At 38.9% G+C, this 27,040-nt stretch overlaps 2 protein-coding genes across 2 annotated transcripts; one reads left to right on the top strand and one right to left on the bottom strand.

Annotated features, from left to right (window-relative positions):
• Positions 1 to 734: 734 nt before the first annotated feature.
• Positions 735 to 12,636, top strand: LOC121639965 (phospholipid scramblase 2-like). The gene is made up of 8 exons (XM_041985562.1): positions 735 to 1,013; positions 1,622 to 1,703; positions 5,754 to 6,010; positions 6,793 to 6,835; positions 6,943 to 7,163; positions 9,927 to 10,088; positions 10,589 to 10,750; positions 10,857 to 12,636. Exons 2-8 carry the CDS (start codon positions 1,691 to 1,693, stop codon positions 10,914 to 10,916), a joined length of 918 nt encoding a protein of 305 aa, XP_041841496.1. The 5' UTR covers positions 735 to 1,013; positions 1,622 to 1,690; the 3' UTR covers positions 10,917 to 12,636.
• Positions 12,637 to 13,750: 1,114 nt separating this feature from the next.
• On the bottom strand, positions 13,751 to 26,239 carry tnk1 (tyrosine kinase, non-receptor, 1). The gene is made up of 14 exons (XM_041985561.1): positions 26,176 to 26,239; positions 24,818 to 24,996; positions 22,097 to 22,167; positions 21,826 to 21,993; positions 19,499 to 19,651; positions 19,139 to 19,416; positions 18,908 to 19,034; positions 18,665 to 18,811; positions 18,418 to 18,512; positions 17,294 to 17,515; positions 16,758 to 16,822; positions 15,549 to 16,015; positions 15,359 to 15,454; positions 13,751 to 14,306 (listed from the first exon to the last, which is right to left on the bottom strand). Coding segments are annotated over exons 1-14 (2,241 nt in total). The 5' UTR covers positions 26,178 to 26,239; the 3' UTR covers positions 13,751 to 14,135.
• Between the last annotated feature and the right edge of the window lie 801 nt (positions 26,240 to 27,040).

Raw genomic sequence — 27,040 nt, 5'->3', positions numbered from 1 at the left:
AGAATATTACAGGAGCTCATGGCACATGTTTAGCTATGTCACTCATTCAAAGAATTATAAGTTAAACCTCGTGGTAAAGGGCTCCATGTTTAGTACAGCATCAATTGGTATTATTAAATATTATTAAAGAAGGGTTTGCTTTGTTGGGTTTTTTAAAATTATGTTTTCTCTTAAGCTTTGTGTGTGTGTGTGTGTGTGCGTGTTTTCTGTTTCATTGTTGAGCTTTATAAAATGATTTAGATCAAATTTAAAATATACTTCATTTATCCCAGTTGGGAAATTGGCTTCTGTTTTTAACCCATCCCTAGTTACACTCGAGTGGTGAGGTTGCCAGGGTACAGTGGAGGGGTTAAGGGCCTTGCTCAGAGGCCCAGAGTGGTTAACCTTTATGACCAGTCTGGTGACTTGAACCTAAGTCCTCCAACCCAAAGTTTGCCTGTCTAACCATTAAAATAAAGAGCCTCAAGGGGCTCAAAATCAACCAACACTTTTGCCTCCATACATGAAGGCAAAAGACTTTTGTATTAACACTTTGAACTTTGTTCCATTATAAGTCTTATCTAAATAACTGTTTTGACCGAGGACTTACGCTGTTTATTTCTGGGGGTTTGGCGCCCTCTGGTGGTTATTGCCGACACTGTCTGACAGATCAAACCCCTCCTTCCGGGTCTGCTTGCAATTTTATTAAAACATATTTCCATCTCCCTTCAGTAAACCCGTATATACGTGGCTGTGAGAGTCAGTGTGAAGGAAGCAGAATGAAAAAAAGCGTTGAGAGAGTAACGATATTGATATTGAATGACGTTACCGCACAGAAGCTTTAATAAATGCAATTTGAGACGGAAAAGGGGAGGGGGAAAAAGTAATGGAGGGGGAGTGACGGTAACGCTACAGCTAAGATAAACAGGTTAGGAAGAGGACAGATAGACGTCTGTTTGGCTCCAAGAAACGGATTTTTGTCCACTTTCGTCGCACTTTGTTCTACCTCTGCTGTTGGGACAGCCATTAGAAAGGTGAGATTTCTGTAATATATTTATAAATGTTGGGATTTTTTAATGGTTATATCAAGAATTAGAGGGTTTTAAGGTTGTTGCTAAAGCTCATTTTGTGAAATAGATAGTTAGCCCCCTGTTCATTTGATGGGTATGCCTATCCTTCAGTCTGGTCTGAACTTAAAAATAAATCTTGATATAATTTTTTAATGAAAACTGAATTTAACAATAGAGCAGCCGTAGATAAGCCTGAGTGGAAAAACTAATGGCCCTTTTTTCTACCAACATGCCACACCCACTCTTCTTTCCAAGCCACGTCTTTCAGGCTGTATCCACAACAGGAGAGACGAGTTTTGACCTTAATAAGGTTTTTTCCCGCATCACAGGACTGTCCTAGGATTGTGAAAATTGGACTCTTGTGCCGCATAATGGCGGTTGTAAAGCTGTATGCAGTCATAAACTTTTAGTGTGTTGGACATTAATTATCACAGTTTGAATGGCAAAGCTTGATTGTGTGACAGATAAGGGATCTTAAAGCTTCTGTACAGTCTCTTTCCATGCCTTTGGCTTGTACCATAACTCCTACTTCCTTTATTTTTTTTTCCTTTTTATCCATTTCACTTTCCCAGAGAAAACCAGGGGGGAGCAATTAAGGAACTGTGACCTATTTTCCTTCCAGTTTTAACCACCTCCTCACCATGTCGGCTCCTGGTAAGTAAGAAAGCAACAGAAACTTGGAAAGCTCTCTAGACAAGTTTGATTTTATGAATGAGAGGAACTCTGTCTCCTCTTAAATCACGTGAATACTTTTTTCACCTCATTTTATAATGTCTTGAAGTTCTTGTGAAATGATTAGTTTCCACTTGTCTTTCTCAACACATAATTTCCACTAAATGTAATGAATGAGCACATTGAAACGCCCCCAGATTCCACAACCATATCCTCTCACCTCTAGGAAATATGTAAAATATTCGCTAGAACGCTTCCTTGATGATATTTCTAATTTCTGTCTGATAGGCTGCTGCTTGTTGGTTGGAAAGAGCAGGTTTAGGCAGTGGATTAGTAGTTTAATCCAGTTTTGGGTTCTTGTTATTTAATCGCCACAAAAGCCAGTTTTGCTGCAAATGAAGGATTTTTTTTCCCTTCTTTTTCTTTGGTTTCCAGCACAGAAAGGAATGTGGAAAGAGGTGGAGTAACAGAGAAGTGGGCGATGACACATAGCATCAACCACTTCTCTTTTTCCTCACTCATAGCTTGTTTGAAAGACACAAGTAGTAGGAGGGATTGTTTGTTTTTTTTTCTTTTCTTTCGTGAGATTGAGACTGAAAACCATGGCATTTATCTCTCAAACTGCCTGGCACTGTTGGTGCAGATGACCTTTACCATAACATGGTGGTTTAAATGACTGATTCACTCTAAAGCTAAGGTGACAGGAACCAGTTTGTGTTGCTGTTTCTGTCAGTGAGATAGAAAAATCTCTCCTACAACATAACTGTCATGAGGACAGTAGGCACCATGTTTTTTTTTTAAAGCAGAGGAATAATAATAACATATGTACTATACATATACAACTTCTCGTTGAAAGTACTTTCAGAGTTCTTTACCTTTAAATGTGACGCATACAGAGGAAGTTGGGTTGGAAATACGACCACATAGGCACAAACCATGGGCAAAAGCTCATACAGAAACGGTTTCATTTTGCATTTTAATTTCAAACTCATGCTGAAGGTTTCCTTTGATTATGAAGTTGCCAAGTGCACCAAAGCCTCCTTATCACATGCCAGCTTGGCAGGTGTGGCAATCATCACATGCCAGCTTGGCAGGTGTGGCATGTCATCGAACACGAACCTCCTGTTCTTCAAATAGTTAAAGATTGAACATTTGTAGTGCATGATTGCTGAAATAAAGCAAAAAAAAAAAAATGATCAGAAGACATGCTATGCTTTCAAATAGCTTTTTTATTATTCAGTTTAGAGCTGGTGCAAACAGATAAGCACAAAGTATCTGAAACTCAGACTTTAGAACCTAGGTTTTGAGGATCATTGGCATGTTGGTTAATGCAGCTCTTAAATGATTACTTATCTTTTTAAAAAGTCAGTGTAATTATTATGAAATCAGGGAGTGTAAGACATAATTCCAAAGGTTTTTCTATTCTACAGTTACTTATCTGAAGGTGGTCAGGCAGTAGTGTTAAGGGTCTTGCCAGCAGACCCAACTGGAAGGTGTTAATATTAATCTCCTATGGGATTTGAACTCAAGTCTTCTGCATAGTAGCTGTATGCCCTGTCAGCTAAGCAATCCAGCTACTCAAGCCACAGTCCAGCCACTTTTTCCCTTAATGCAACCCTGAAAAGAGATCACCAGGAATGGATAAATAATCAAAATCAGAAAATGGTGCCTCACAGCCTCAGGAAGGAAACTGCTCCCAAGTTTGCTGGCATTGCAGCAAATGCTTTAGTATTACTTGCCAGAATGAACAGACTATGCCTGAGGATGGCTTTATCTTTATCATCCTTCAGGCTCTGCACAGAGACCTCACTAAAATCAGCAATTCTTCTTGTCTTAACCTCTATACACCCCATGCATGTTTGTAAAGCTTCTAGATAAAATTGTTTCTTTTGTTCCTCTACTATAAACCAAGAGGCCATATTTTCAGGGGTTTACCTCCCTACTCAGTGATGCATAGCTCTTTGTGCTGCAAGATCTGCAGAGGTACAAAGCCAAAATTTCTCTGCAAAACTAAGCATCCTTCTTCACAGATGACATTCTGTATGTTTACATGCACACCTGAGTATAAATACACAGGAAGGAAATTGAGTTATTGATTAAATATGTCCAAAGTGTAAATGCTGTTTGTAAAATGTTTTACTGTGTTTTTTTTTTCCAATTTAAGTATGGATTATCTTTTCTGACTGCTTGTTCTGTGTACCTGCATCTTATGCTATTTCTGGGTGGAAGCCTGGGACGGTAACTGTAAAGCATGCACAGGGCTGCCTAGGCCAGTTTGAGTCTAGTTGAATGTTTACATGCAGGAGTAATTCAATCCCCAACCACATAACTGAACAGGTGGAGAAACAAACACCTATTTTTAGTTTTGTCCCTAGCGCCAACCGTAAAGTCCTGCTTCAGTCTTCATCTCAGTTGCATCTGTTGACTCTATGTTGGTTTAAACTAGCGAAGCAATGGAACAAGTTGTTGTTTTGACTCCTCGCTACTAGCTAGATAACTGTTGGTTAATCCCAATTCATCCCTGAGATTTGCTACACTTTAGACACAGAACAAGCAGATGTCTGCACTCCATTTTTATCAGTGGGCTGACCAACCAGAACAGCTTGGTGCCTTATAGAGATAGGAGCTCAAACCGAGCATTTCAGACAGGTCATGCAACCATTGATTATTTTTACGCATTTTTTCCTCAACTTGAAGGCACGTAAATGTCCCCTAACAATGTAGAAATTGAGTAATTTCTGAGCAACTTAAATATGGTGACATCTTTCGAATGCTGCCATACATTTCCTCTGAGTCTTAAGCCTTTTTAAAAGATGAGCTGATTTGTGGTTAGAGTGGCTAGGAAGCTTCAAGGTAAAATATACACGTCTGTTTTTACCTTTTTGGATAGATCTTCTTTTAGGACAATATGATGGGTCCAGACTGCTGCTCCATCTGAAATCCGAATTGAAAACATACAACTACTATAAGTAATAAAACAAAGATGAAAGAAATACTAAACGAAATAGTACAATAAAAGCAACTTTCATAGTGGGTGAAACACGGGGGAAAAAGAGGAGGGATTTAACATTGGACTGTGAAGACGCCTGTCTCACCTGCAGTACCAGCGAGTTCCACAATTGTGGTCCTGCCACAGAAAAAGCTCTGTCCACTCAGAGCTTCCACACCTCCAGGAGCAGCTGATCAGCTGACCTGAGGAACAGGGAGGAGGCGTACACCTGTAAGAGCTCAGAGAGGTAGGGTGGGGTGAGGCCATTTAAATATTTTACTGGTTGTTCTGCAAATGCCTCCCATTAGACCTAACTCAGGCAATAATTGGTTCTGCACCAGCAAGGAAAGCAACATGATCCACACTCAACAGAAACACACCCTTAAACTCAAGACCAACCATCGCCCACACTTATACAGATCACTCTTACAGCCATCTACTGAATATGCTGTGCTGTGATGATCTTAATGCTGGTCTGAATTATCTTACTGTTGTCTTATTGGAGAGCTTGGAGATGCCCAGGCTTTGCCAATTATCTGATCATTAGATAATAACCCAGGAAGCAGCTGCATCCTTCTTGTTGCCTGCATGTAGTTTTACTCCTGCCAAGGAGGTTGTGTGGTTGTTTGGCTTATGCCTTTATTGAGAGTTATTCAGAATATTTAGAAATATGGGATGAGTAAAACTGGGCTTTTGTTTTTATCCAGCTTCGATGTAGCTATACAGTCTTTGACTGAATGTTATGATTTTATTTTATTCTATTTTTGTTTTGTATGCCTTAAGGTAAGCTTTATTGTTTTTACTGTGAATGTCGTTTGGAGTTGTACAGGGTTTTTAACATTGCACATGTGACAACAGATCTGGATTTATTCTAAATTATTTAACCCATTACGACTGAATGCAGCTTATGTACGTGATATTTCTTTCAGTCTAGATGTAACATTTGCAGGCTAATGTGTTTGTGGAAAAGCACTAACTTTTTACATGTTAAATCCACTTTAATGAAAATGCAAAAGAAGAACAAATATTTTCTTTTTCTCCAGGTTACAACCAGGTGCCCTACCCCATGCCCCAGCCCGGTGGTTCCTATGGTGATCCTAATCAAGCCCCTCCACCAGGCTTTAACATGGGCTACAATCAGGGTCCCCCTACTGTTATGTATCAGCCTGGCCCAGTGGGTCACAGTCCAGGCCAAGGGCCTGAGTATGGTGGCCCACCGGGTGGGATCTCCCCTGCGCCAGCCGGAGGGTCACCTGCCCTTCCCGTCGGAGTCCCACCGGGGCTTGAGTATCTCACACAGGTGGGTCAGACATATCAAGGGAAGTCAGCAAAAGAGGATTATCTGATCTGTAGAAAATGCACAGTAGTGCTGGGTCCTAATTTCCTCAAGATTAACAGGAAATTGGCCTGTGTGAAAATAAAATTAACTCAAATAGATCAGTCATGCTTCATTTCTTCATTAGAGGAATGCATTTCTGTGTACTGAGCTTGTCAGAGACTCTTCTTCCTATTATCATAGTTATTGATTTACCATTTATACACTTGTTCTTTTTGGCTCATTGTACGTATGTAGAGTCGTGTTTGACTCCAATATTGCTTCACATGTAATCTGGCTTTAGCTTATGATGATTTAAGTCTGATTACTGCATCCTCCTTTGTTTTAAAGTCCATTTAGCTCAAGGTATAACTTTGATCCTGTCAGGCATGTGAACTTGCAAAGCTCACATCTCACCTTGTTCTCAGAAGAATGAGTCTCCAGATTTGTTTGTGCGATCCTATGAAGAACCAACTTACAGTTCATTCAGGTTTATTCTGCCTTTATTGCTCTCCAACAAAAACCAGGAAAACAAACTCATAAGAAATAGGGAAAAATTTGTTGACAGTCGAGTCAAATGTCACAGAAACAGTCAGTGGTTTTATGGAAATTCATGATACATGCTGCTTTGCATTGTAAACCTTTTGAATGTGCTTGCAGCTTTTTCACTTGTTCAAAGAAACACACTCTTAAGACAACTGGATGAACGTGTTTTTCAGTGTTAAATAACTATCCCAAAGTTTATCATGTTTTCTTTGTTGTTTTAGATCGACCAGATCCTGATCCATCAAAAAGTTGAACTCCTTGAAGGTAAAGCATGTGACCTCGTTGTTGCATCATGGTAATGTGACACAGAGAATTCTTTTTGTCCTTGTCAGTCACTTTTTCCGCTTCTCTCTCTTTACAACCCCGCCCAGCCTTCATTGGTTTTGAGACAAACAACCAGTATGAAATAAAGAACAGTCTGGGCCAAAAAATCTACAAGGCCAAAGAGCAGAATGACTGCTGCACCAGGAACTGCTGCGGCTCTCTGCGTAGCTTCGACATGAAAATCAAGGACAACATGGACAGGGAGGTCATCCGTCTCATCCGGCCTTTCCGCTGTGTCTCCTGCTGTTGTCCCTGCTGCCTGCAAGAGGTCTGAGTCTCTGAATGGTTAAAAATTACTTGACTCATAAATTATTAGCCTCATATTGTATTGATTTACTTCATGTAGACCAATATTGCTCCAGCTGAATACAAATAATTTTGAATACTTGCTGCAGATAAGCCAGTTACCCTTGTATTTGCTCTGAATGTGTCCTCTGACACTATTACTTTTGTCCATTTTTAATGGTGTTATTATCATTACAACAGCTATTTATTTTTCCTTGGATGTTTTTTTTTTTTTTTTTTTTTTTAATTGATCAAGTCTTGCCACCTTTTTTGACACAAGACATTTAAAACGTACATTTTTTGACACATAATCTTGCTAAACTTGCTCAGTTGTAGCACCTACAGATGATAACACTGCCCCCCTCAGGTTTTTAAGATCTTTATTGGGGATGATAGTTGCAGCAATCCAGCTAATATTCTTATACTGATGCACATATCACCGAGGAACAGAGAGCATCTGGATTTATCAAACCAAATGATTCTTTTCCATTACTTAAGCGTCCCATCTGTAGGTTATCTAACCATTTTTTTTCCCCAAAAGCCTCCCTGATAAGTGGTTTTCTTTAGGCACACAATTGTTCATCTTTAAACTCTCTTTGCAACAGTGTATGAAAATACTTTTTTAGATATTTTATATTATTAGTTGTGCTGTTGATTTTCATCCATTTTAATTTCAGCAGTGTCACAATCATTCAAGACTTTTTTCTGTCTGCATTTCTTCAGTTTTAGTAGTTTAAAAAAATCTTGTTAGCAGTTTTGTTTGCTTGATAAAGACTAATAACTTTCCACAACCAAAGACTGGTTGTTTGAGGAGTGAGAGGCGATTTACTACATTTGGTTAGTGTTAAATAACTTCTTGTTGGAAATAGATTTAGGGAATAATTATATTCCCTCAATCGAAAGCAAGTGGAAAAAAAACATGATTATTTTAGGCATTTTTTGTTTATTTAAATTTTACGTTATTCCCATACATGTGTGGGTTTACTCCGGGGTCTTCATCTCACAGTCTAAACACACTGATGTTTTCAACTCCAAGTATCTTGGAGGTTAGCAGGAAAACAGATTAAACTACAAATGCAACACAGAGGCATCTATTAGAACGGACAGAGCAGACTTTACTTCCTAAGGAAGTTAAGATCATCCAATATCTGCACCAAAGTATTACATATCTCCCCTAAGTCTGTTGTGGAACGTGCAATCATCTTCGCAGTCATCTGTTGGTGCAGCTGCATCAGAACCAGACATAAAGAGACTGAACAAACTGATCAAGAAGGCTGGCTTTGTACTGACTCTGGAGCTGATTGTCCAGAGAAGAATGCTGCACAAGCTGCTGAAAATAATGGACCATTCTTCACATCCTCTACACAACACAGTGAAGAGCCAACGGAGTGTGTTTAGTATGAGGTTAGGTTAAGTCCAATGTAAGACAGAAAGGTACCGGACATCATTCTCACCAGCAGCAATCACCCACTCGAGCAAGACATTATCATAATCTTAAAAACAAACAAAAACAACATTGCAATTTCCCTTTGGGATTAATAAAGTATTTTTAATTTAATTTTCATGTTGAGTTAATTGGAATTCCTAAATTCTTCGTAGGAGTGAGTCTTTCCTTGTGATGGATTAGTGACTTATCCAGGGTGTCTGCTACCTCTCACCTGATAGCAGCTGGGGTTGGTTCCAGCACATACAACTAATAAAATAATACAAAAAATAAAATTTTATATATATAAAATAAATATTTTGCAGGTGGCTGTGAAACATAGTAATAAGTTAAAGGATAACCTGTAGCGTACAAGAAAATGAAGGACAGCGTAGATCACAGGTGTCAAACTCCGGTCCTCGAGGGCCGGTATCCTGCAGGTTTTCATTGTTTCCCTGATCTAACACACCTGACTGAAATTAATGGGTTAATTTGACGAAGTTGACAAGAAGCTGTTGGATCCATTTGATTTTATTCAGGTGTGTTAAATCAGGGAAACAACGAAAACCTGCAGGATACCGGTCCTTGAGGACCAGAGTTTGACACCCTTGTAGATGGTTTAAGCTGCCTCTCCATATATTCTGTAAATACTAATGAGTCATTTATTTATAATCAATAACTTTGGGATAAAAGATTAAAATTAGTTGTACTACTGACGTGTTTCAAAAGCTGAGCAGATAAACTTGACAACTTTTGCATATCTAGCTAAAACAAAAAGTAAATTAATAGACATTTCTTTATTCTTTTCAAATAATTTTAGCTCCTATTGGCACAAATACTTGCAGCCTGACAGCTTGCAGAGGTTTTTATCTAAAGCCCCCCCCCCCCCCCGTTGCCTTACTGCTGAGTGCCGTGTCAGTGCACCAGGCTGCTTGGGCAGGGGGTTTGTTGAGAGGATGAATGACTCTTTGTTCTTTGTTGTCCTTTCTGTCTCCTTGACTCCCCTATCCACTGCCATCCCTCCACCATCCTTCATCTTTCTTTTCCAGTTTAATCACATCGTTAGCAGTCTGTCCACATTGCATTCTCATTGGCCCTGAGCCCAAGCCAACCCTCTCACATACTGCACGTCTCTGTTCACTGCTCAGACAAGCTTCATGTGAGATGCGTTACTTTTGTTATGCAGTCTCACAATGGCGCAGTCAGAGCTTCAATTAGCATCCTGTGTGACCTCGTGATGTTTTATTATTAGCTGTCAGTATTAAGGTAACTAAGTTTGTGTGGCATTGGCATGCATGTCTAACTTAAGGATGTTGCCTACAGATGGAGGTCCAGGCACCGCCGGGCACCACCATAGGGTACGTTAAACAAGACTGGCACCCTTTCCTACCAAAGTTTTCCATCATGGGTGCAAACAAGGAGACCGTGTTGAAACTGGAGGGACCCTGCTTTGCCTGCAACTGCTGTGGAGATGTCAACTTTGAGGTAAATGAGGAAAACTGAAACATGTTAATTGGCTTAAAGGAATAGTTGGACAGTGACAGTGGACCAGTACTACACACAGTGGAGTGATGCTGACAGCTAGCCAATAGTAAGCCCCACACTGCCCAACCAAACAAAATTCCAAGATTTTTTTTCATGGCTGTGAGGAGGCGTTGGTAGTCACTGCAGGAAGGAAATCACTGCAGGCTGCTCAGCAACAACAGAAGTAACATCAGTGTTCTCTAATCAGTGTGTTGTTAAAAGGACGATTTTGTTGACTTGTCTCTGACTTTCTCCTTGCCTACAGTCTATGTCCTAAAGTTAACTGTTAGCCTCATATTTCCATGACAAAAATGAAAGTGTACATGTTTGTATTTAGCATAACAAATACCTCATATAGGTCAGCAATGTCTAGCTTTCTGCAGAAAGATGTTGCATCATACGAACAGCTAATAATGTTAGGAGGTCTCATAAATAATGAAAACTTCTGTTTTGATTTCCAGCTGAAGGGGAAAGATGGGGACACTCCCATCGGTCGCATCAGCAAGCAGTGGAGCGGCCTTTTAAAAGAAGTCTTCACTGACACCGACAACTTTGGCATCCAGTTCCCTCTGGACTTGGACGTGAAGATGAAAGCTGTGCTCATGGGTGCCTGCTTCCTCATTGTAAGATCCTGATCTGAGTGACCAGCTTCTCTTTATTTATTTATTTTTCATCATGTAGGATCTCGCTGAGTGATGCTTATTTCTCTTTCATGCTGTTGCTTTGCAGGATTTTATGTTCTTCGAGAAAGTCGGAGAGGCCAACCAGCGCAGCTCTGTGTTTTCGTAACTGAGGAAAAAAAGGAGAGAGGAAATGGCATGGAAGGATCCTCTCCTGTTTGCTTTGTATGTACTTATTGCATTTGTTCTTTGGTGCAGTCCCACAATCCATTTATAGACGCATACAAAGCAGTGTGATCTAATCAGTTCTTGTGTAAGTCAAGTCTGTCCAAGCTTAGTGACTGATTGCTGGCTACAGAGTTGCCAGTGTTCCTTACACGCCATACAGTGAGTAAATGTTTGATCTACATCCAAGTGAAAGGCGTATGTTCAGCAAGATCCCTGCCAAAGAATTTCTACCTTACCATGGATGTTTTTTAACTGCTCATGCGTAATAAATAGTGGGGTTTTTTGCAACACTGTTGTTTCAAATTTATACAGTTTTTCTGTTGTATTATTTTGCTCATGCTTTATGTAGAAATCACAATAGATAGATGTAACTGCAGCACCGTTGTGGATGTAGAAGCTAAATGCATTTATTCTATTCATGATAGCAGCTACCTAATGGCACTTTCAGTTTGTTCATTCTTTGATATTTTCTCAAAAGTCAGCGTGGATATTCTTAGTCCCTACAGACTTTGATTACTTCTCAACATTTAAAATTATAAAGTTCAGTTTCCTCAGTTCTTTTGCTTGTGGTTTAATACCTATCACACAAGCAACACTTGCTTTACTTAGCAAATATTAAGCATGTAAACAAACTAATATGGATGATGACATGATAAATATTAATACTTACTGAATATCAGTACATTTATAATCATTCCATCCATTGTAATCTGCCTATGTATATGCCAAAATATATTTTTTAACATGGTTGTAGACTTTTTTTTATTATTATTATCAAAAGCTTCATGCAAAATCTTTGCATTCTGTAGCTTCACAAGTAAGCGATGCAAGAAAAGACAGGTAGTGAACCCAAAAGGGTGGCATGTGCTGACAGTACTTACGAAAAATGCCCTTTTTCTGTCTCTTTGATGCCTTAAATTAAAACCATCAGTGTCTTTAGCAACTAGTCTACAAAGGCTACAAAGGCTGTAAAATAAATGCTCAACTGCTCCTTTGGTAGTTAAAGGGTTGCCATAGACACCGACATCACTGCCCAACCACACCCATCTTTTCTCCAGATACCACTGTGTTGAACATGGGAGAGTAGGGGAAAGGGAGTGTGTGTAAGCTGAAGGTAGATATAATGAATGTACAGTATCAAAAAGGAAATACAAAGCAGAAGTTGAGATCGGTCTTACTCGTCTGAGGCAGGCAAAGTCTGGTAGTGATTAGTTTCGAGATACCTAACATTAGTCACAGAGTCCTGAATGTGAATTTTGAGCCTGCTGTTCTTTAGACATTCTTTTTTTTTTGTTGTTTTTGTTCAGATTAAATGGGTGTTCCTCCCCTGAGGCATTATTGCCACCAGTGCACTCATCTGGATATCATTACTCTGAGTGTAACTAAATGGGTCCCATTGCCTTTGGATATATGCAATTACCAGTAATATCACCTCTAAGGAAAGTAAAGCCAAAATATGTAAAAATCTTTAATGCAATGGGTTTTTCAATCTGTTTGATGTTAATCTGCAGCATGTGCTTTGTTGTATAAGTAACATGATCAATTTTTATCTGTTTTCTACCATTTTCCACCTTGTAATTGTACTTTTTCTTTCTACAAAACAAATGTATTTCAAAAGTAAGACAAGTCTCTCTCAGAAGTAAAGCAAATACTACAGACCATTACTTGTTTCATTGTTTTGAGATTTGCTCTAGTGACCAAGAAGGAAAATCAGGGGAGTGGCCTCAGTCTAAACATGGAACATCTGGTTTCACTTTTTTGCTTTCAGGAGAAAATCCAGGCTCTCGTTTTCTTTGGAAAAACAAGTCACTTATTCTGTGTCTAGTATCATCATCTTGATATGTGCTTGCATAAAAATGTTAATTTGCAGAAATATTTTTTTTTCACCTCCTGAAGCATCAGTAAGACAAGAAAATGGCCTCATTGCAATGCGGAGATGCTTGTGTTATTGCTCCATCTCCTGGAAGAATGTGAGAAATGCATACACAACATGTAGAAACATGTCTGCACGTTTATTCAAGGCACTTCTGCAAAATAATGCAGAATGTAATTATCCCTCTAATGAAAGTCATCATGTGGTTCTTACTGTACAGAAATGAACACTTTGCTGCTGGTTGTCACGAGATTACCAGACATTTTACAAGCTGCTTCACAGTAGGATGTGAAAGAAAGTTTCATTTCAAATTAGGAAAATGTAAAAATATCCATCAGACAAATACAAGAACATGTCTAAGATGTTTTAGGCCCACATAGCTTTTGGGAAGGACACATAACGGATTATAATTACTAAAGACAACTAAATTACTAATCTTCCAAAACGGACAGGTTCTTCAGAAGTTTCTCTATGGAGCATTATACACTTAAAAACACATTGTGGTGGTGGCATATACCAAAATCAGTCTTGGTTAATGCAGTAAAATGTTAAAAATCTCTTCTATCAAAACAGCATTTTACATTATATTCTCTGTTGGGATATTGACTTTATAAAACAAAAAGGGTTTTAAATACACACATCGTACTTCTGTACAAAAGTGAGCCCACATAAGCAAAGATTCGTCTTCTTGGTCAAAACCTGGTTGCTGCAAAATCTACAACAAGGTAAACATTGTACACTGCTCAAAAAAAAGGGAACACTAAAATAGCACATCCTATATCTGAATGAATGAAATATTCTTATTAAAACACTTTGTTCTTCACATAGTTGAATGTGCTGACAACAAAAATCACAAAAATTATCAATGGAAATCAAATTTATTAACCCATGAAGGTCTGGATTTGGAGTCACTCAAAATTAAAGTGGAAAAATGTACTACAGGCTGATCCAACTCTGATGTAATGTCCTTAAAACAAGTCAAAATGAGGCTCAGTAGTGTGTGTGTCCTCCATGTGCCTGTATGACCTCATTTATATAATGGAAAAAGACAAAGGTTTTCACATGACAGTTTATTTAACATTTTACATACAAAATATATCTAAATTTGTTTGTTTTTTTAAAGACATAATGGATAAAAACAGTGGAAGACAGTCTTTTTACTAAATTCCAATATTTTAACATATTTTAATTTTTTTTGCATTAACTTCCTTCATTTTTTTCTTTTGGAACATTGAGCAGGACATTGATGGGAAAAGCTAATCTAGTCAAGGCCAGATAAAAATCTCTTCAGACTCGTCTTTCTGTGCTAATCTGAGCTCGCTCCTTCTCGTTGGGCCTCTCTTCTCGATGCCATCGGATCAGGAAGCGGCTGGCCTGCTGCAGGTTCCACTGGTATTTGGAGAGGATCTTCATGCAGTCCTCTCTAGAACAGAGGCTGAGTGAATACAGCTGCTCCAGCTGAGGAGAGAGAGACATACACCAGCTCAGAAGCAGACGTCACAAAACCCAGGAGATATATATATATATATATAAATAAAGGCATTTTAAGACAAGCAAAATAAAAGATGACATAAATTAAGTAAGCTACTGGTTATTTGCTTCCTGCTTATCATACAGAGTCAGAAGGGCAACCATAGTGATTCACTCACAGCTACAGCCAATAATAATCATGAATTACTTGCATATCATCAGTGACTTTTATTTATTTATTTATTTTTAATAATTTGCTTTCCCTACATTTAAGAAAACCATCATATTCTAGTGCTCATACAAACTCTGAATATCTCTGTTTAAGTTATTTAAACTCAAACACTTGATTTGAAGACAGTATTAGACATAGTTCTGCTTTTGTTCATGCCTTTGTTTTATGTAAAGCACTTTGAATTGTCCTGTACATGAAATGTGCTATACAAATAAACTGCCTTGCCTTGCCTTTAACTTCATACACAGGAAAAGAGAAAAAGAAAAGTCAACTGGGTTACTAATTAGTGCAAGTCAATGCTAAAGTTAACATCCTGCCCACCACCCACTGCTGTGTGGTTTCCAAGAGATCAACAAGTGCAGTCTACATATGGCCAACACACTGCTTTCCAGGTCATTGTATCCTGCTGTTTTATCAAAGACAGCAGTGTCTCCACGTTATGAACTAATGTGACCCATCAGGTCCTTCCTTTGCTAGATTTATTCCACATGATTGTAGGTTTCCTGTCAGTTTTATTATTAGTGATTTAATTAAAAATGAACAGACTAACTGCTTTTAAACTAGACTGGAACACAGGGTCTACATACAAATTTACCATTTTACCAAATAAGGGAATGTGATGTCACTTGATTTTCATATTCATTCAAGACTTCCACTATCATACTGAATATTTTATCATCCTTAAGTGTGTCCTGTTACATATTTCATTAATGCTGATTTCATTTAAAGCTTTTATCTTTTTTTTTTTAATAACCCTGTGTTTCCTTCCTGTCTTGTTTTTGTGTTGCTCATCACTTCATGATCTGACCTTGAGTTGTTGCTCAGTCCGGACTGGGTTCCAGTCATTACGCTGAAGTGCACTCTGAACCTCTTCAGTGGTAGCTCCGTGAACTGCTTCCATCACCTGAGCAGAATAAGAAATGCATATTTCCTTTAACTCAGCAAGGTTTCATACAAACAAAATGCATCTCTAACAGTAAGAAAATCATTTCTTATACCTGTGCAATGAGGCCATCTCTTGTGGTCAGTACATGAGGAGATTGTTCCAAATTCCTTATTCGGTCTCTGTCTCTGGTGTCCTCGTCCAGCTGTGGGGTAGAACGTGCCATCTGGGCCATTTTAACCAGGTTGGAGCTTCCAGCCCCCTGCTGAGGTGGGAGCTGTGGTTGTGTCTGTGTCAGTAGGAATTGGCCAGTCTGTGGATGCCACAAGGAACCTGGGGTTGGATCAACGGTGGGTCTCCTCTGAGCTTTCATGTTCAAGCGTTTCAGGTTGGGGGGTGGCGGGCGAGGAGGGGGCATTATGCTAGCCTCACTGAAGCGGCGAGGGTCCTGCTGCATCACCATGCTGTGAGCGACCATCACTTGAGGCATAAGTCTGCCCTGCTGATCCACTCGGACAGCACCTACTGTTTGAGCCCGGGGCCGATGTCCACCTAAGACTGACTCTAAGCTCATAGAGAGGCCTGAGGATACAGAGAGATGCCTTTTTAATGCAAGAACTGCTGAGGAAGAACACAGCTTAGTGCTCACCAACATGTTACAGTCATGATGCAGCACAACTTTGTTCCTTAAGAGACATGCTGGCTAAAAGGGAGGATGAGATCCGTTACTTCACAGGTGGATTTGATGCCACATAAAGAATAAATATTGAACAAAACAACAAAAAGTGAAATCACCACAATCAATTTTATTGCTAGAATGAGTGTGAAAACTCTCAAGTGTGCTCAATTAATGCTCCCAACTCTGCTGACATCTACAACAGGAAATAATGGCATCTGACTGTCTACCAGGCTGTAGTGAATCACAGTTTCTAATATTATGTATTTTTATTTTTGAAAAGCTGTTTTTCATGTTTTTCATTGACAGCAAAAGCATGAGCCAATTCTACACACCAGGACCGAGAGAGTGGCCGAGCAGGCTGGTGAAACGAATGATCTGTTAGTCTCTTAATACTGTGTGTTGTTGCTCCAGTCAGTTTTAAAACTGAGATGTTTTATTCTGTAAACTAATTTAATGGCTGCATTCATTCTCTTAGCAGCACATTTAATATTAAATTAAATGCTCACTAAAGTGTTATGTTTCTGGTCAGATCTGGAGTCAGTAAATATCCCTGACTAAAAAGCTGATTGTACCCTTTCTCAATGATGACAAAAGCCAGATTGTGATTCTGTTCAGATTGTGCAGTTAGTTGTGTTTAGTTCTTACCTGCCATTTTCTGCAGATTGGATCCCTCCCTCTCTCTGCCAGATCCTGAAATCCAGCTGCTGCTGCTGCACCAAATCAACACAAGAGTAAAGGTTGTTTAGATGGACTGTCTCAGCTCAAAAAATTCATTAACCAACAGCAGATGGACGTTAAGGGCTCGTTATTGTGGGATGGGTCTAACTGCTTCCCAAATGCGAGCTGAGCTCAGACCACAGAGAAATTTTACTGCCGTTTAAGTTTCCATTTAACACAGTTATTTTTATCCCTGCAGATAGCTGACGAAACATACTTCATACAACAGGATGCTGTCAGTTTAGCTTCAACGGAATCCAATGTGGAGACAGTAACATGCTTCCAGAAACAAAAGTAAAGTAGAAAAATAGTAAATGTATGATCCTTAGAGTAAACATGAGGCTTTATAATAATTTTTTTTACCACTTTTGTGTCACAAAAGAAGTTTCCATTTTAGAAAACCCCCAAAAAACTAAATATAGTCTGTCTAAGATAGTGAGGACTGAATAAAAAGGATGACTAACTTGTCCAGTCTCTCTGGCGTCCCCCAGCTTCGGTCAGGGTTGACATCTCCGTGCCCCGTGTGCTGCAGACTGCCCTTCAGTGGGGTTGAGATGAGAGGAGAACTGCCAGGTGTGCTAGGCCCCGTGCTGCTGGAAGTGGTGGCAGGGACAATGAGACTGGCGGGGAACCAGCCGAAGAGCAACGTCCTCTGGTTCTGTCCACGCCACTCGTTCATCTCTAGGCTGCAGAGAGAGGGACACGTTTGACATCTCAAACATGGTAGTTTAAAATGGAAGCTAAAATGAAGCCAGTAAGTTATTATCACTACAAGCAATAGTGTAGTGGGTGTGCTCCTCATTCCTCCATCTCTTAATCTCCTTGTCCATCAAATGATGAATGTTTTGTGTTTTGAACTGTTATGTTGAAGACTAAAGTTAGGGAGTAAGGATTAGTACAACATTATTAAAAACTTCATGTTTAAATGTAAACAACAAATCAAATAAAGGCAATTATTAGTCAATGAAAGGCAGAGATACGGAACTTAATGGGAAGATTTGACACACATCGGATTTATTAGTGGATATCCCTTGCAATACATCAATATTAATATTATTACACATGAAGGAGACCAGGTAAGGTTTAGCAGTACAACGCCACATGGTACAGAACTAAACATGGGATCATTATACTGCTATATCAGTAGAAAAAGTAAAAAATAGAGTCTACATAACTGTTTCTAATTATTTATTGCTTAACTTAACTCCAATTGAGAGGCTTGCAGAACAAATTTATAAAGATTACTGTATATATTTCTGAGAGAGATCTGTGGATTCATGTTTATAGAATATTTTATTTTTGTTAGTTAAAATCATTGTATAAAAAACTGAGTAAATTTACTTTTAAAGAAAAAAAAACTGCAAATAGTTACACACTGGATATCACCCTTACATAATCTCCATTATGAAAGTATTAAGTAAAAGTTGCTGGACTTGTTCAAGAAACAAAGCAAAATGCATTCAAGGACTCGAGATTACTACTGGAATGTACTTTTGAGAGTAGGCCTGATTCAAACCCCTGCTTTATCTAAACAAAGGCCTATTGTTTCTGTTTGCTCCGTTGTTCCACCCTCATCTCCCTCACTCACCCATGATCGACGACAGTCACCATGTCATTGGTTGCAAGTGGAAGTTTTCTGGGCTCTGCATAGTCTCTTATTGCCTGGACTTCCATAGGTTTTGCCTTGAAGATTTAGGAAAATTAGGGAGAAACTACAAATAAATGCAGTAAATAAAATTGGGTGCATGCTTTCTGCAATATGTTCACAGATCAGGTAAACTGTACTTCTAATTTAATCACTGAGAATAATAAAATAAAGTTTAATTTGTTCAGACCTCTGCCACCATTGTGGTTAGATGGGCAAAGCTGGGCCTCTCAGCAGCGTTGCAGGCCCAGCACTTCCTCATGATAGCGTACAGTTCCTGAGGGCAGTCTGGTGGCTTCTCCAGTCGCTCGCCCTCCCGTTCTACACGCCACAAAATCTGAATCAAAGTCAGAGTCACAAGCAGTGTAAGGGTGGGGATACACATTCCAAACATGAAAGCTGTACTTTTACTGGCATGCCAACAAGTGCATACCTGTCGGCCTGACAGACCGAACCAGGGCTCCTCACAGTAGGTGAACATCTCCCACAAAGTCACACCAAACATCCAAACATCTGAGGAATGGGAGAAGGAGCCAACACGAAGAGATTCTGGAGCACACCTGGAGGAAGAGCAGGGAGACAGAGCAAATGGAAACTGGTTAGAAATTTATTAAAATATTAGCAGTTATTTCAATTTTAGACTTAGAATTTTCCATCTGCTCACCATGCAAATGGGATCCTTCTGTGTGCTGACATGACATAATGGTCTTTCTCTTGACTCAGGCCTCGCATCAGACCAAAGTCCCCGATTTTCACCATCTCCCTGGAAGCTAGCAGCACGTTTCTTGCTGCCAGGTCCCTGTGGATGAATCTTCGTGTCTCCAGGTACTCCATACCTGCCACAATCTGAGTGGCAAATAGCCAGAGGCGGACCAGGGGGTACTCATACTGACGTGAGCGAAGGATGTCATATAATGAGCCCAAAGGGGCCAGTTCTGTTACCTAAAAGAAGAGAAAAATGTATCGGTGTGCATTCCAACTAAAAAAGTGTGTTCAATTATTAAATGCTCGGTCATCATCTTACCATCTTGAGGGGCTGTGTGAGCACCACGCCATATAGTCGTATTATGTTGGGGTGGTCTAAGGACTGCATTGTAGTGACTTCTTGGAGGAAGTCCGTCAGTGTGTCTGTTTGCCTTGACATGCTGTTCCTCAGTGATTTTACTGCCACAGGCAACTAAGAGGAGATAAATACAAATGTATTAGCCTCACATTACCTCATAATAAATGAGCTAAAAGAGGATAATTATCTGTGGATTTGTGGTTCTGGATCTGCTTGCAATGTAAGAACTATATTTTGCTCTATAAATAATAGAGATGAACAAGTAATTTGGAAATTGCCAAAGGGATGGTCTTGGGGTGGGGGGGTGGGTGGTGTTTTTTTTTTTTTTTATCATGTTTAGTTCAGTTTTCCCTCATGTGCTGTGTGTCACTGGCTCATTAGCTCACCTGGTTTGATTTTCATTCACTTCACCTGTTCTCAATTTATTCTGTGTGTATATATACCCCATGGTTTTCAGTTTGCCCTTGTCAGATCCTTTTGGTTAACTCCCTGTAGTGTGTGGTTCCCTGTCATGCATTTTGGAAATAAACCCTTTTACCTGCACTGACTCTGACTCCGGCCTGATTCTGCCTGCATTTGGGTCCTCACCACCGCAACCACTCATGACATGAAATGTAATCAGATCTCCTTCAGAACATAAGCATGCTAGCAAAAGACACACAACTGTTGTAACTTTGTGTATAAAATATGAGAGAGTGTGGGAAACCGTTATCTGGCATAAGAATGAGATATGAATATGCGGTTAGGTAAAACGAATGTACATAACACCTAATGATAAGACATATTACCAAATGGTAAATAGCCCTAAGATAACTGTTGCAACTATAATACATGACATGGGAGATAAAGTATGAAAATGCTTGTGGTGATCATGATCCATGACAGCAAGTTAAAAAGACACAGATGTAAAAAGCTGCATGACAGGCTGTACTTGATCACACCAAGTCAGTGTCACCATGTCGGCACATTTTTTCTGGAAAGTTTTGTATTATTTTTACTTCAAAACTTCCACATTCTTGATCATTGTGAAATACTCACAGCATTGTCTTGTCAGTTGGTTACAAGTATAATAACGTGTGTCTGTCCAGACTATTTATATTGTATAAAGGGAATGTAAAAATCAGAATAACACCAGATGTAAGGTCTCTGCCAAATTAATTGGCTCACTAGCTTGAATAAACACTGATAAAACTTCTAAATGTGCTCAAGGTCACTTTTGTTATCTGCGACATCTCAAGTCTTTGCAATAAACAGTTAATTATTTCCAAAGAGCTAGTTGTTATTTTTTATAAATAGTTCTGCAAGGTCACTTGCACGTGCCACCCTTTTCCTAGTGTGTGCCAGGGATCTCCACCCAAAATGTAGGGCTGGACGACAATACAAATTATGGTATTGTTCTGATACCAAGTAAATCCAGGGCAAATATCGCCAATACTGATACTTTTTGCTTGAAATTACACAATTATTATCGTAATCAAACACAGTATAAAGATTTTTGTTAAATAAAAATTCTTTGATTAAAAAAAACTAAATGGCAGAACTGAAAATTTTAGATTTAATCTTTTTGCTGAATATAAACACACACACACACACACACACACACACACACACACACACACACACACATATAAATATATAAAATAACATCAACAATGTAATAAAATAATAAAATAACTGTTATTACCTTTTATCACACAAGGGCTTGAGAAAAATAAGTTCAAGAGTGCAAATTAGCTGAATAAAAGCAAAAGCTACTATTGATTGGCTCTCATTCACATACTTTGGCTTTTTGTCCCCAAAGCCCTCTGTAAGAAAAATATAGCTCTCATCATGGTGGTATCGATCTATACCAATACTCGCCTTGGTATCAATAATATTGATATTTTTATTAATCTGCCCAGCCCCACTAAAATGTTTCTAGATCTGTCCCTGTGAGAAATATTGATGTAATTTCTGGAGTGCTTCTAGAGAAACCAGCATATGGTTAGATCCTTTAAGACATATAACTTCACACAAATGATCAGAAATCTCTATACAGTGGGGGTTGTGTAAATGCCAGATTCTGAACAAAATCAGGCAAAGACTGTGACAAAAAGTAATTTGATATTTCACTGTTTATATAACAACATAAAGTCTGACTCATTGGATCTAAACACATAAATTTTAATTTTATACAAATATATGCATGCAGCATTCACCGCTAGAATGTGTCATGTTTTGCACTGCAATGACTGTGTTTTGTAGGAAAAAGCTTGAAACTTCAGCAGATTTGCTGAATGATCTCTTACCACTCTTCCTGTGGGTGTGTGCCACTCTCCCCTTTTCACCACCCCAAAGGACCCCGAGCCCAACCTCTCTCCTAGGATCAGCTCACTGTCCTGGATCAAACATGGCAGAGCCCGGCTTCCGGCCTCCTGACCACCTCCGTTCCATGGCTCCTCCGCATTTTTGGACGCCTGTAAACGTTGATACGCTTAGCTTACTGCTAGATTTGATCACATTACTGTTCCAATGAAATGAAGTCTTTGACAAAGCTCCAGTAACAAGATAATGTCAGACCTTGTGCATCCATGACCGTCCTCGTGAGGTTATCTTGTAGTGTTTCAGAGCATCCCATAATCTTCTTTGTGCTGCAAGATCAAAAAGTTGTTGTATTTTGTTTTTTCTGTATCTCAAAATGTAAACTTTGGATTTTTTTTTATATTTCCTACACCACATGAACAACGTCAGTATTTAGAATAAAATAACCGGGTGAATGACTTTTGATATTTTAGCCTAGAAGTAGGCAGAACAGGCATTGCAATCTAGACAGTGATGTTATCCATCAGACACACTTTTCTAACAAATGAAACCACATGCCTGCATTCCTGTAACAGTCCTGACAGATGACAGTGCTGATGTGCATCTGTTTGCGTAGCTGTCCATGTTCCTCCAAAAGATATTACATTTCATTGGCTGAAACTGAAAACATTAAGTCTTGATTTGTGTGTCAAGGACAGAGGCTTTAATACTTTCGTTTGCACATGAGGGCTGATAAAACAAACAAAAAAAAAACAGATCAAACTTTTTATGTGCAGCATCAACTGCTGAATTGGTGATTAATTTGTTAAAGAACAGTTAGCTCACAAAAGGTTTAAAAAAAAAAAAATCTCAATCATTTTATGTTTGTCCACAAACAAACTAATCTCCTTATCCAAAGCCTATTTTATTTGACTTTCACTGATGCCCTTTATCATTTTTATGAGAGTTGCCAGAAATTTTGTTGTACTTGTATGATAACAATAAAGTTGATTGACTAAAGCTGTAGATAAAAACATCAAATGAAGGTTCTCAGATGTAAAATATTTGATTTACAAAGACAAAATAGAACCAAATATGAAATAATGAGGCGGCATCATAAAAACGGAGCTTTAAAGTTCAAGGGTCTATGGCAATGCCGGCGTGATCAGATCATGTGATATTTACAACGCACCGCAACAATAAAGAAATTAGTCCTCTGAGGCTATGAAGCAGGATTTTCTCTTGTCGAGGGTCAACCTGAGGTTTTCCGTGCTACAATGCTGGTTAACCTCTTACCGGGGACACTCATCATGGTAACACAACCTGCTGGATAATTCTAATAAATCAACGAGTATCAAAAGCATCACCTCCTGACCAATCAGTCCTCTTGGAAAAAAGGCCTGCCCATTTTTAGAAGATCCCGTTGACGTTGGTGCGTGGATCTAATAGTAGTGAAAGAGGTTTTAGGGACAGATGAAGAAATAACCTTTTGATGAATAAATAAAGTCTTGTCACTGACTGCTTTGAAGTATGTTTTTGTACTTTTTCTTGACTTGTTCTCCAGTCCATTTGGCACCACTAGGGTTGCATCTAAAATAATGAGATTAATAATGATGCTCACACATGGCAGAACTGCAGAACCATGAATTTCTTGAACGCACAACTACCCGTGCGTCATGGTGAGGAATTAATATTCCAACATAAAACCTGCTCACACGGGGTGCTGAGCCTCAAAAGAACTGAAAGGAAAATATACAAGAAAGGAAGGAACTGAAGAAGCATTATGACTGAAACATCTGGGCCATGATAAAGTGAAATTGGGTGATCATAGCGCTGTCTATTATATTGTCTAATGAATTATATTGTATAATCTGACAAATTTACGCATTAACAGAGCTGACAATTTTCTGCCAGCATTCCTTCTTGGCTGTTGCTACAGCAACAGTGTTGCTGTTGGCCTCAATTATGCAAGTAATTCTTATTTCTGAAGAATGATTGCTCCTCCATGGTGAAGCTGGCTGCTCCGAAGGATTTCTCAATGTCTTTGATTGGTCAGAAGCTGCAAACACCACGCCCCTTTTTTGTGAGTTCACACTGATCAAGATTGGAAAACACTGGGTGAAATTACCGAGTCACTAAGCTTCATAGTACCGCTTATCCGGATCCTGAACATCTGGCTAATTCAGCCCAGGTAACAGAAATATCCGGGGTATGTACTTTGTAGTACCGGCCTCTGGGGAACTGATGTCGAATTCACTCAAAAGTGCAAATTTCAAACTCTCTTGCAGTTGCTATTTGATGTTGATGTGTAAAACTGGAATTTCATAGTGCAAGAATATTTATCTGAGTGCAAGAGTGGGATGGGGTGGGCAGGCATGCAATATAGTCGTCATTTTGAATAATTTTACTAAATGAAAAATGGTTCAGCTGGTAATTTGAGTATTTTTTGTATTTTTGGTCCCAATATGTCAAAAAAGAAGTTTAAAGTGAAAAAAAAAAATTATTTGATCATACACGTAAAGTCGTGCTGGGAAAAACAAACCAAACATTGATATGGTAAATATTTTTATGTTGTAAATAAAGGCAAACTTCATAATTTGATACTCAAAATAGGCTTAGAAGCTGACAAGTTATAATCAAGATTCCTAGATTTAATCGCTTCTGATGATCTACATTTCTAAGCAATCATGATTCAGGAAAAAAAGAGGCAACTGTCCCTCAAAATGAACACTAACATTTATTCCATCTGCTGACAAATGCCATCAAAATGTGACTTACAGCAATGCTTTTTCTTTTTTTAATCAAACACTTTATAAAAGTGGACCATTTATCCATCAATAATGTAAATCCCATATTGATTTATGGCCTTTTAGAGGCAAACACACTAAGCAGAGCACTTCATTGTAAGCTATACATTACTGAACCAAAGCAGAAACCTCCTCTGACTGTGGAACAATGTGCGTATTGACTTTCATCCAGCGTGAATGATCAGAAACTCACCAGGTTTGCTGATTCCTATCTGCTCCAAGTCGGCCTCCTTGACGTAGGCAAAGTGCTCAATGCGGGTAATGTTGAGGCCATCTCTGATACGCAGGTAGAACTTCTCCAACTGGACCTCGACCAGGAGTTGATACAGCCACTGAGTGTCCTGGTCCATCAGCATGACCCGGCCAACCAGCCTGCAGGGAAGATGTTTCAGGCGTTTTTTGTTGTTTTTGTGCAGGTCTATTTATAAATCTAAATTCTTTGAATTAAACTTTGTAATAGAAAGAGTGTTGAGTTGCATTTCTGCCTTGTAGATGTATGAGTAAAAGCCACAGATATCAGTTTAATGTTGCTCTGTCTCAGTGTGTTTTCTTCTCATCAGAGACCCTGTTTAACGATAACTTTAAGCCCACTCAAACTGTGTTGAGTTGCCATGGAATCCTAACAAAAACCCCTTAGATAGTGATACTGAGGGGGAGGGCATTGTTCAGCTGTGAGCTCTGCACTGAGTTTGAAAGCTTTTTTGTCGGTATGCATGATCAAGACTTTCTGTTTACTAGTTTATCATTTACTAAATGAATTCACGGTGTCACAAACAAAATATAAAAATACTGTAACTTGCATATATTCACACTTCAAGGCAACCACATAGCTACACAAAAGGAAAAAAAAAGATACTTGAATTTACAGGAAAGAGAAAATAGTGGACAAGAGCAGAGGAAAGAAAAAGGAAACCCTTTCTTAGAAGCATGAACATGGAGGGTTAGTCTGCTTTGGAAGGACCTCAGACAACAATCCTGCAGGGAATTCTGCAACACTGTGAAAACCTGAAAGGTGGAAACTTTAACTTGGTAGTGGTTTAGGGCCACCAGTCCGACCGGATCTTGTTCACACAGTATTTATGCAACTACTAAGTGACAATGTTTTCTAAAATTACAGTGTAACAGCAGGGTGACAGAGAATAAAGTCTGATGTGGGTGATAGAAGGACTATTTCCTGCCTAAAATTAGCTGTCCTAACGGAACAAAAGTTAATAAAAAGGTGGTTGAACAATTCTGAGTCATAAGTTCAACACTGCCGGTGAATAACTCCCTCTTTGCTACTAATACAATTCGGTAAATTCTTTTTTCTACAGATAGTCTTAACCTCAAACTCCTACTCTTAAAGTTACTGGAAGGCTGTTCAACTATAAACTGCCTGCTTATCAGCACAGAGCTTACAGGTATGAGTCAGTTACCTTCAACATTCCCCTGTCAGCCACTCTGAGAAACATTAACATTCACATGAAACACCTAGCAGGACTAACATGTTTTTTGCAATAACACCAATTAAGTCGATGAGTTGAGTGCAACAATGCACAAGCCTGGACTTGCATTAAATTTCCAAGGTCAACTCTCAGAAAAATCCCAGTTAAACGGAATGAGCCTGAGGAAAATCCTTTACAGGTTATGCTCAAATTCAGTAGGGAAACCTCCCACTAAGATGCACACTGGTAAAGAGGTCTGTGATCAGTCCTTCTGTGTACAGAACGATGAATGTTTAACCTGTTCAGCTACTGAAAAAATCCACTAAGTCTAAAAGACCGTATAACCAAAAAGTTATTTATAACCGCTCATTGAAGCTCAAAAGCCACTTGTAAAACTGGTCTGACCTTAATGACACAAGCCTTTAGTTGCACCTTCAAATGACCAGTTATTTATTATCCTACATGTGCTGTTTGTTTACCCTGCTGATAACTGCTTCCTCCACCTGAGCAAATTCATAACAACACTCGAAGGCACAGGACTTATTCATCAGTGACAGAACAGATCTAAAGAAACTTCATTTCTACAGATTGTGGATCACTTCAGACATTATATATATATATATATATATATATATATATATATATATATACACACATATATTTCCTGGGTTTTGTGATGTCTGCTTCTGAGCTGGTGTATGTCTCCCTCTCCTCAGCTGTATTCACTCAGCCTCTTTTATCAGAAAGAGGAAGAGCGTAGTGGTGTCGTATTATACTGTTATAATTAGCATTGAAGTGTGTAATGTCATAATACCATGATCAGCTTTATAAGCTGTTGGATAGTTGACTGTTGTTGACCTATGTGACTATTGTAATAAGAAATTAACACAAACATAATTTAGGACATCCATTGAAACATTAGAGTTTCTTAAAATTCCTAGACACTATTTTAGACAGCTGATAAATCTCGGATATTTACCGTTAATCAAAAC

This window comes from Melanotaenia boesemani, chromosome 5 (genome assembly GCF_017639745.1).
Source record: "Melanotaenia boesemani isolate fMelBoe1 chromosome 5, fMelBoe1.pri, whole genome shotgun sequence".
NCBI lineage: Eukaryota > Metazoa > Chordata > Actinopteri > Atheriniformes > Melanotaeniidae > Melanotaenia > Melanotaenia boesemani.
This window is presented reverse-complemented; position numbering and strand designations above follow the sequence as displayed.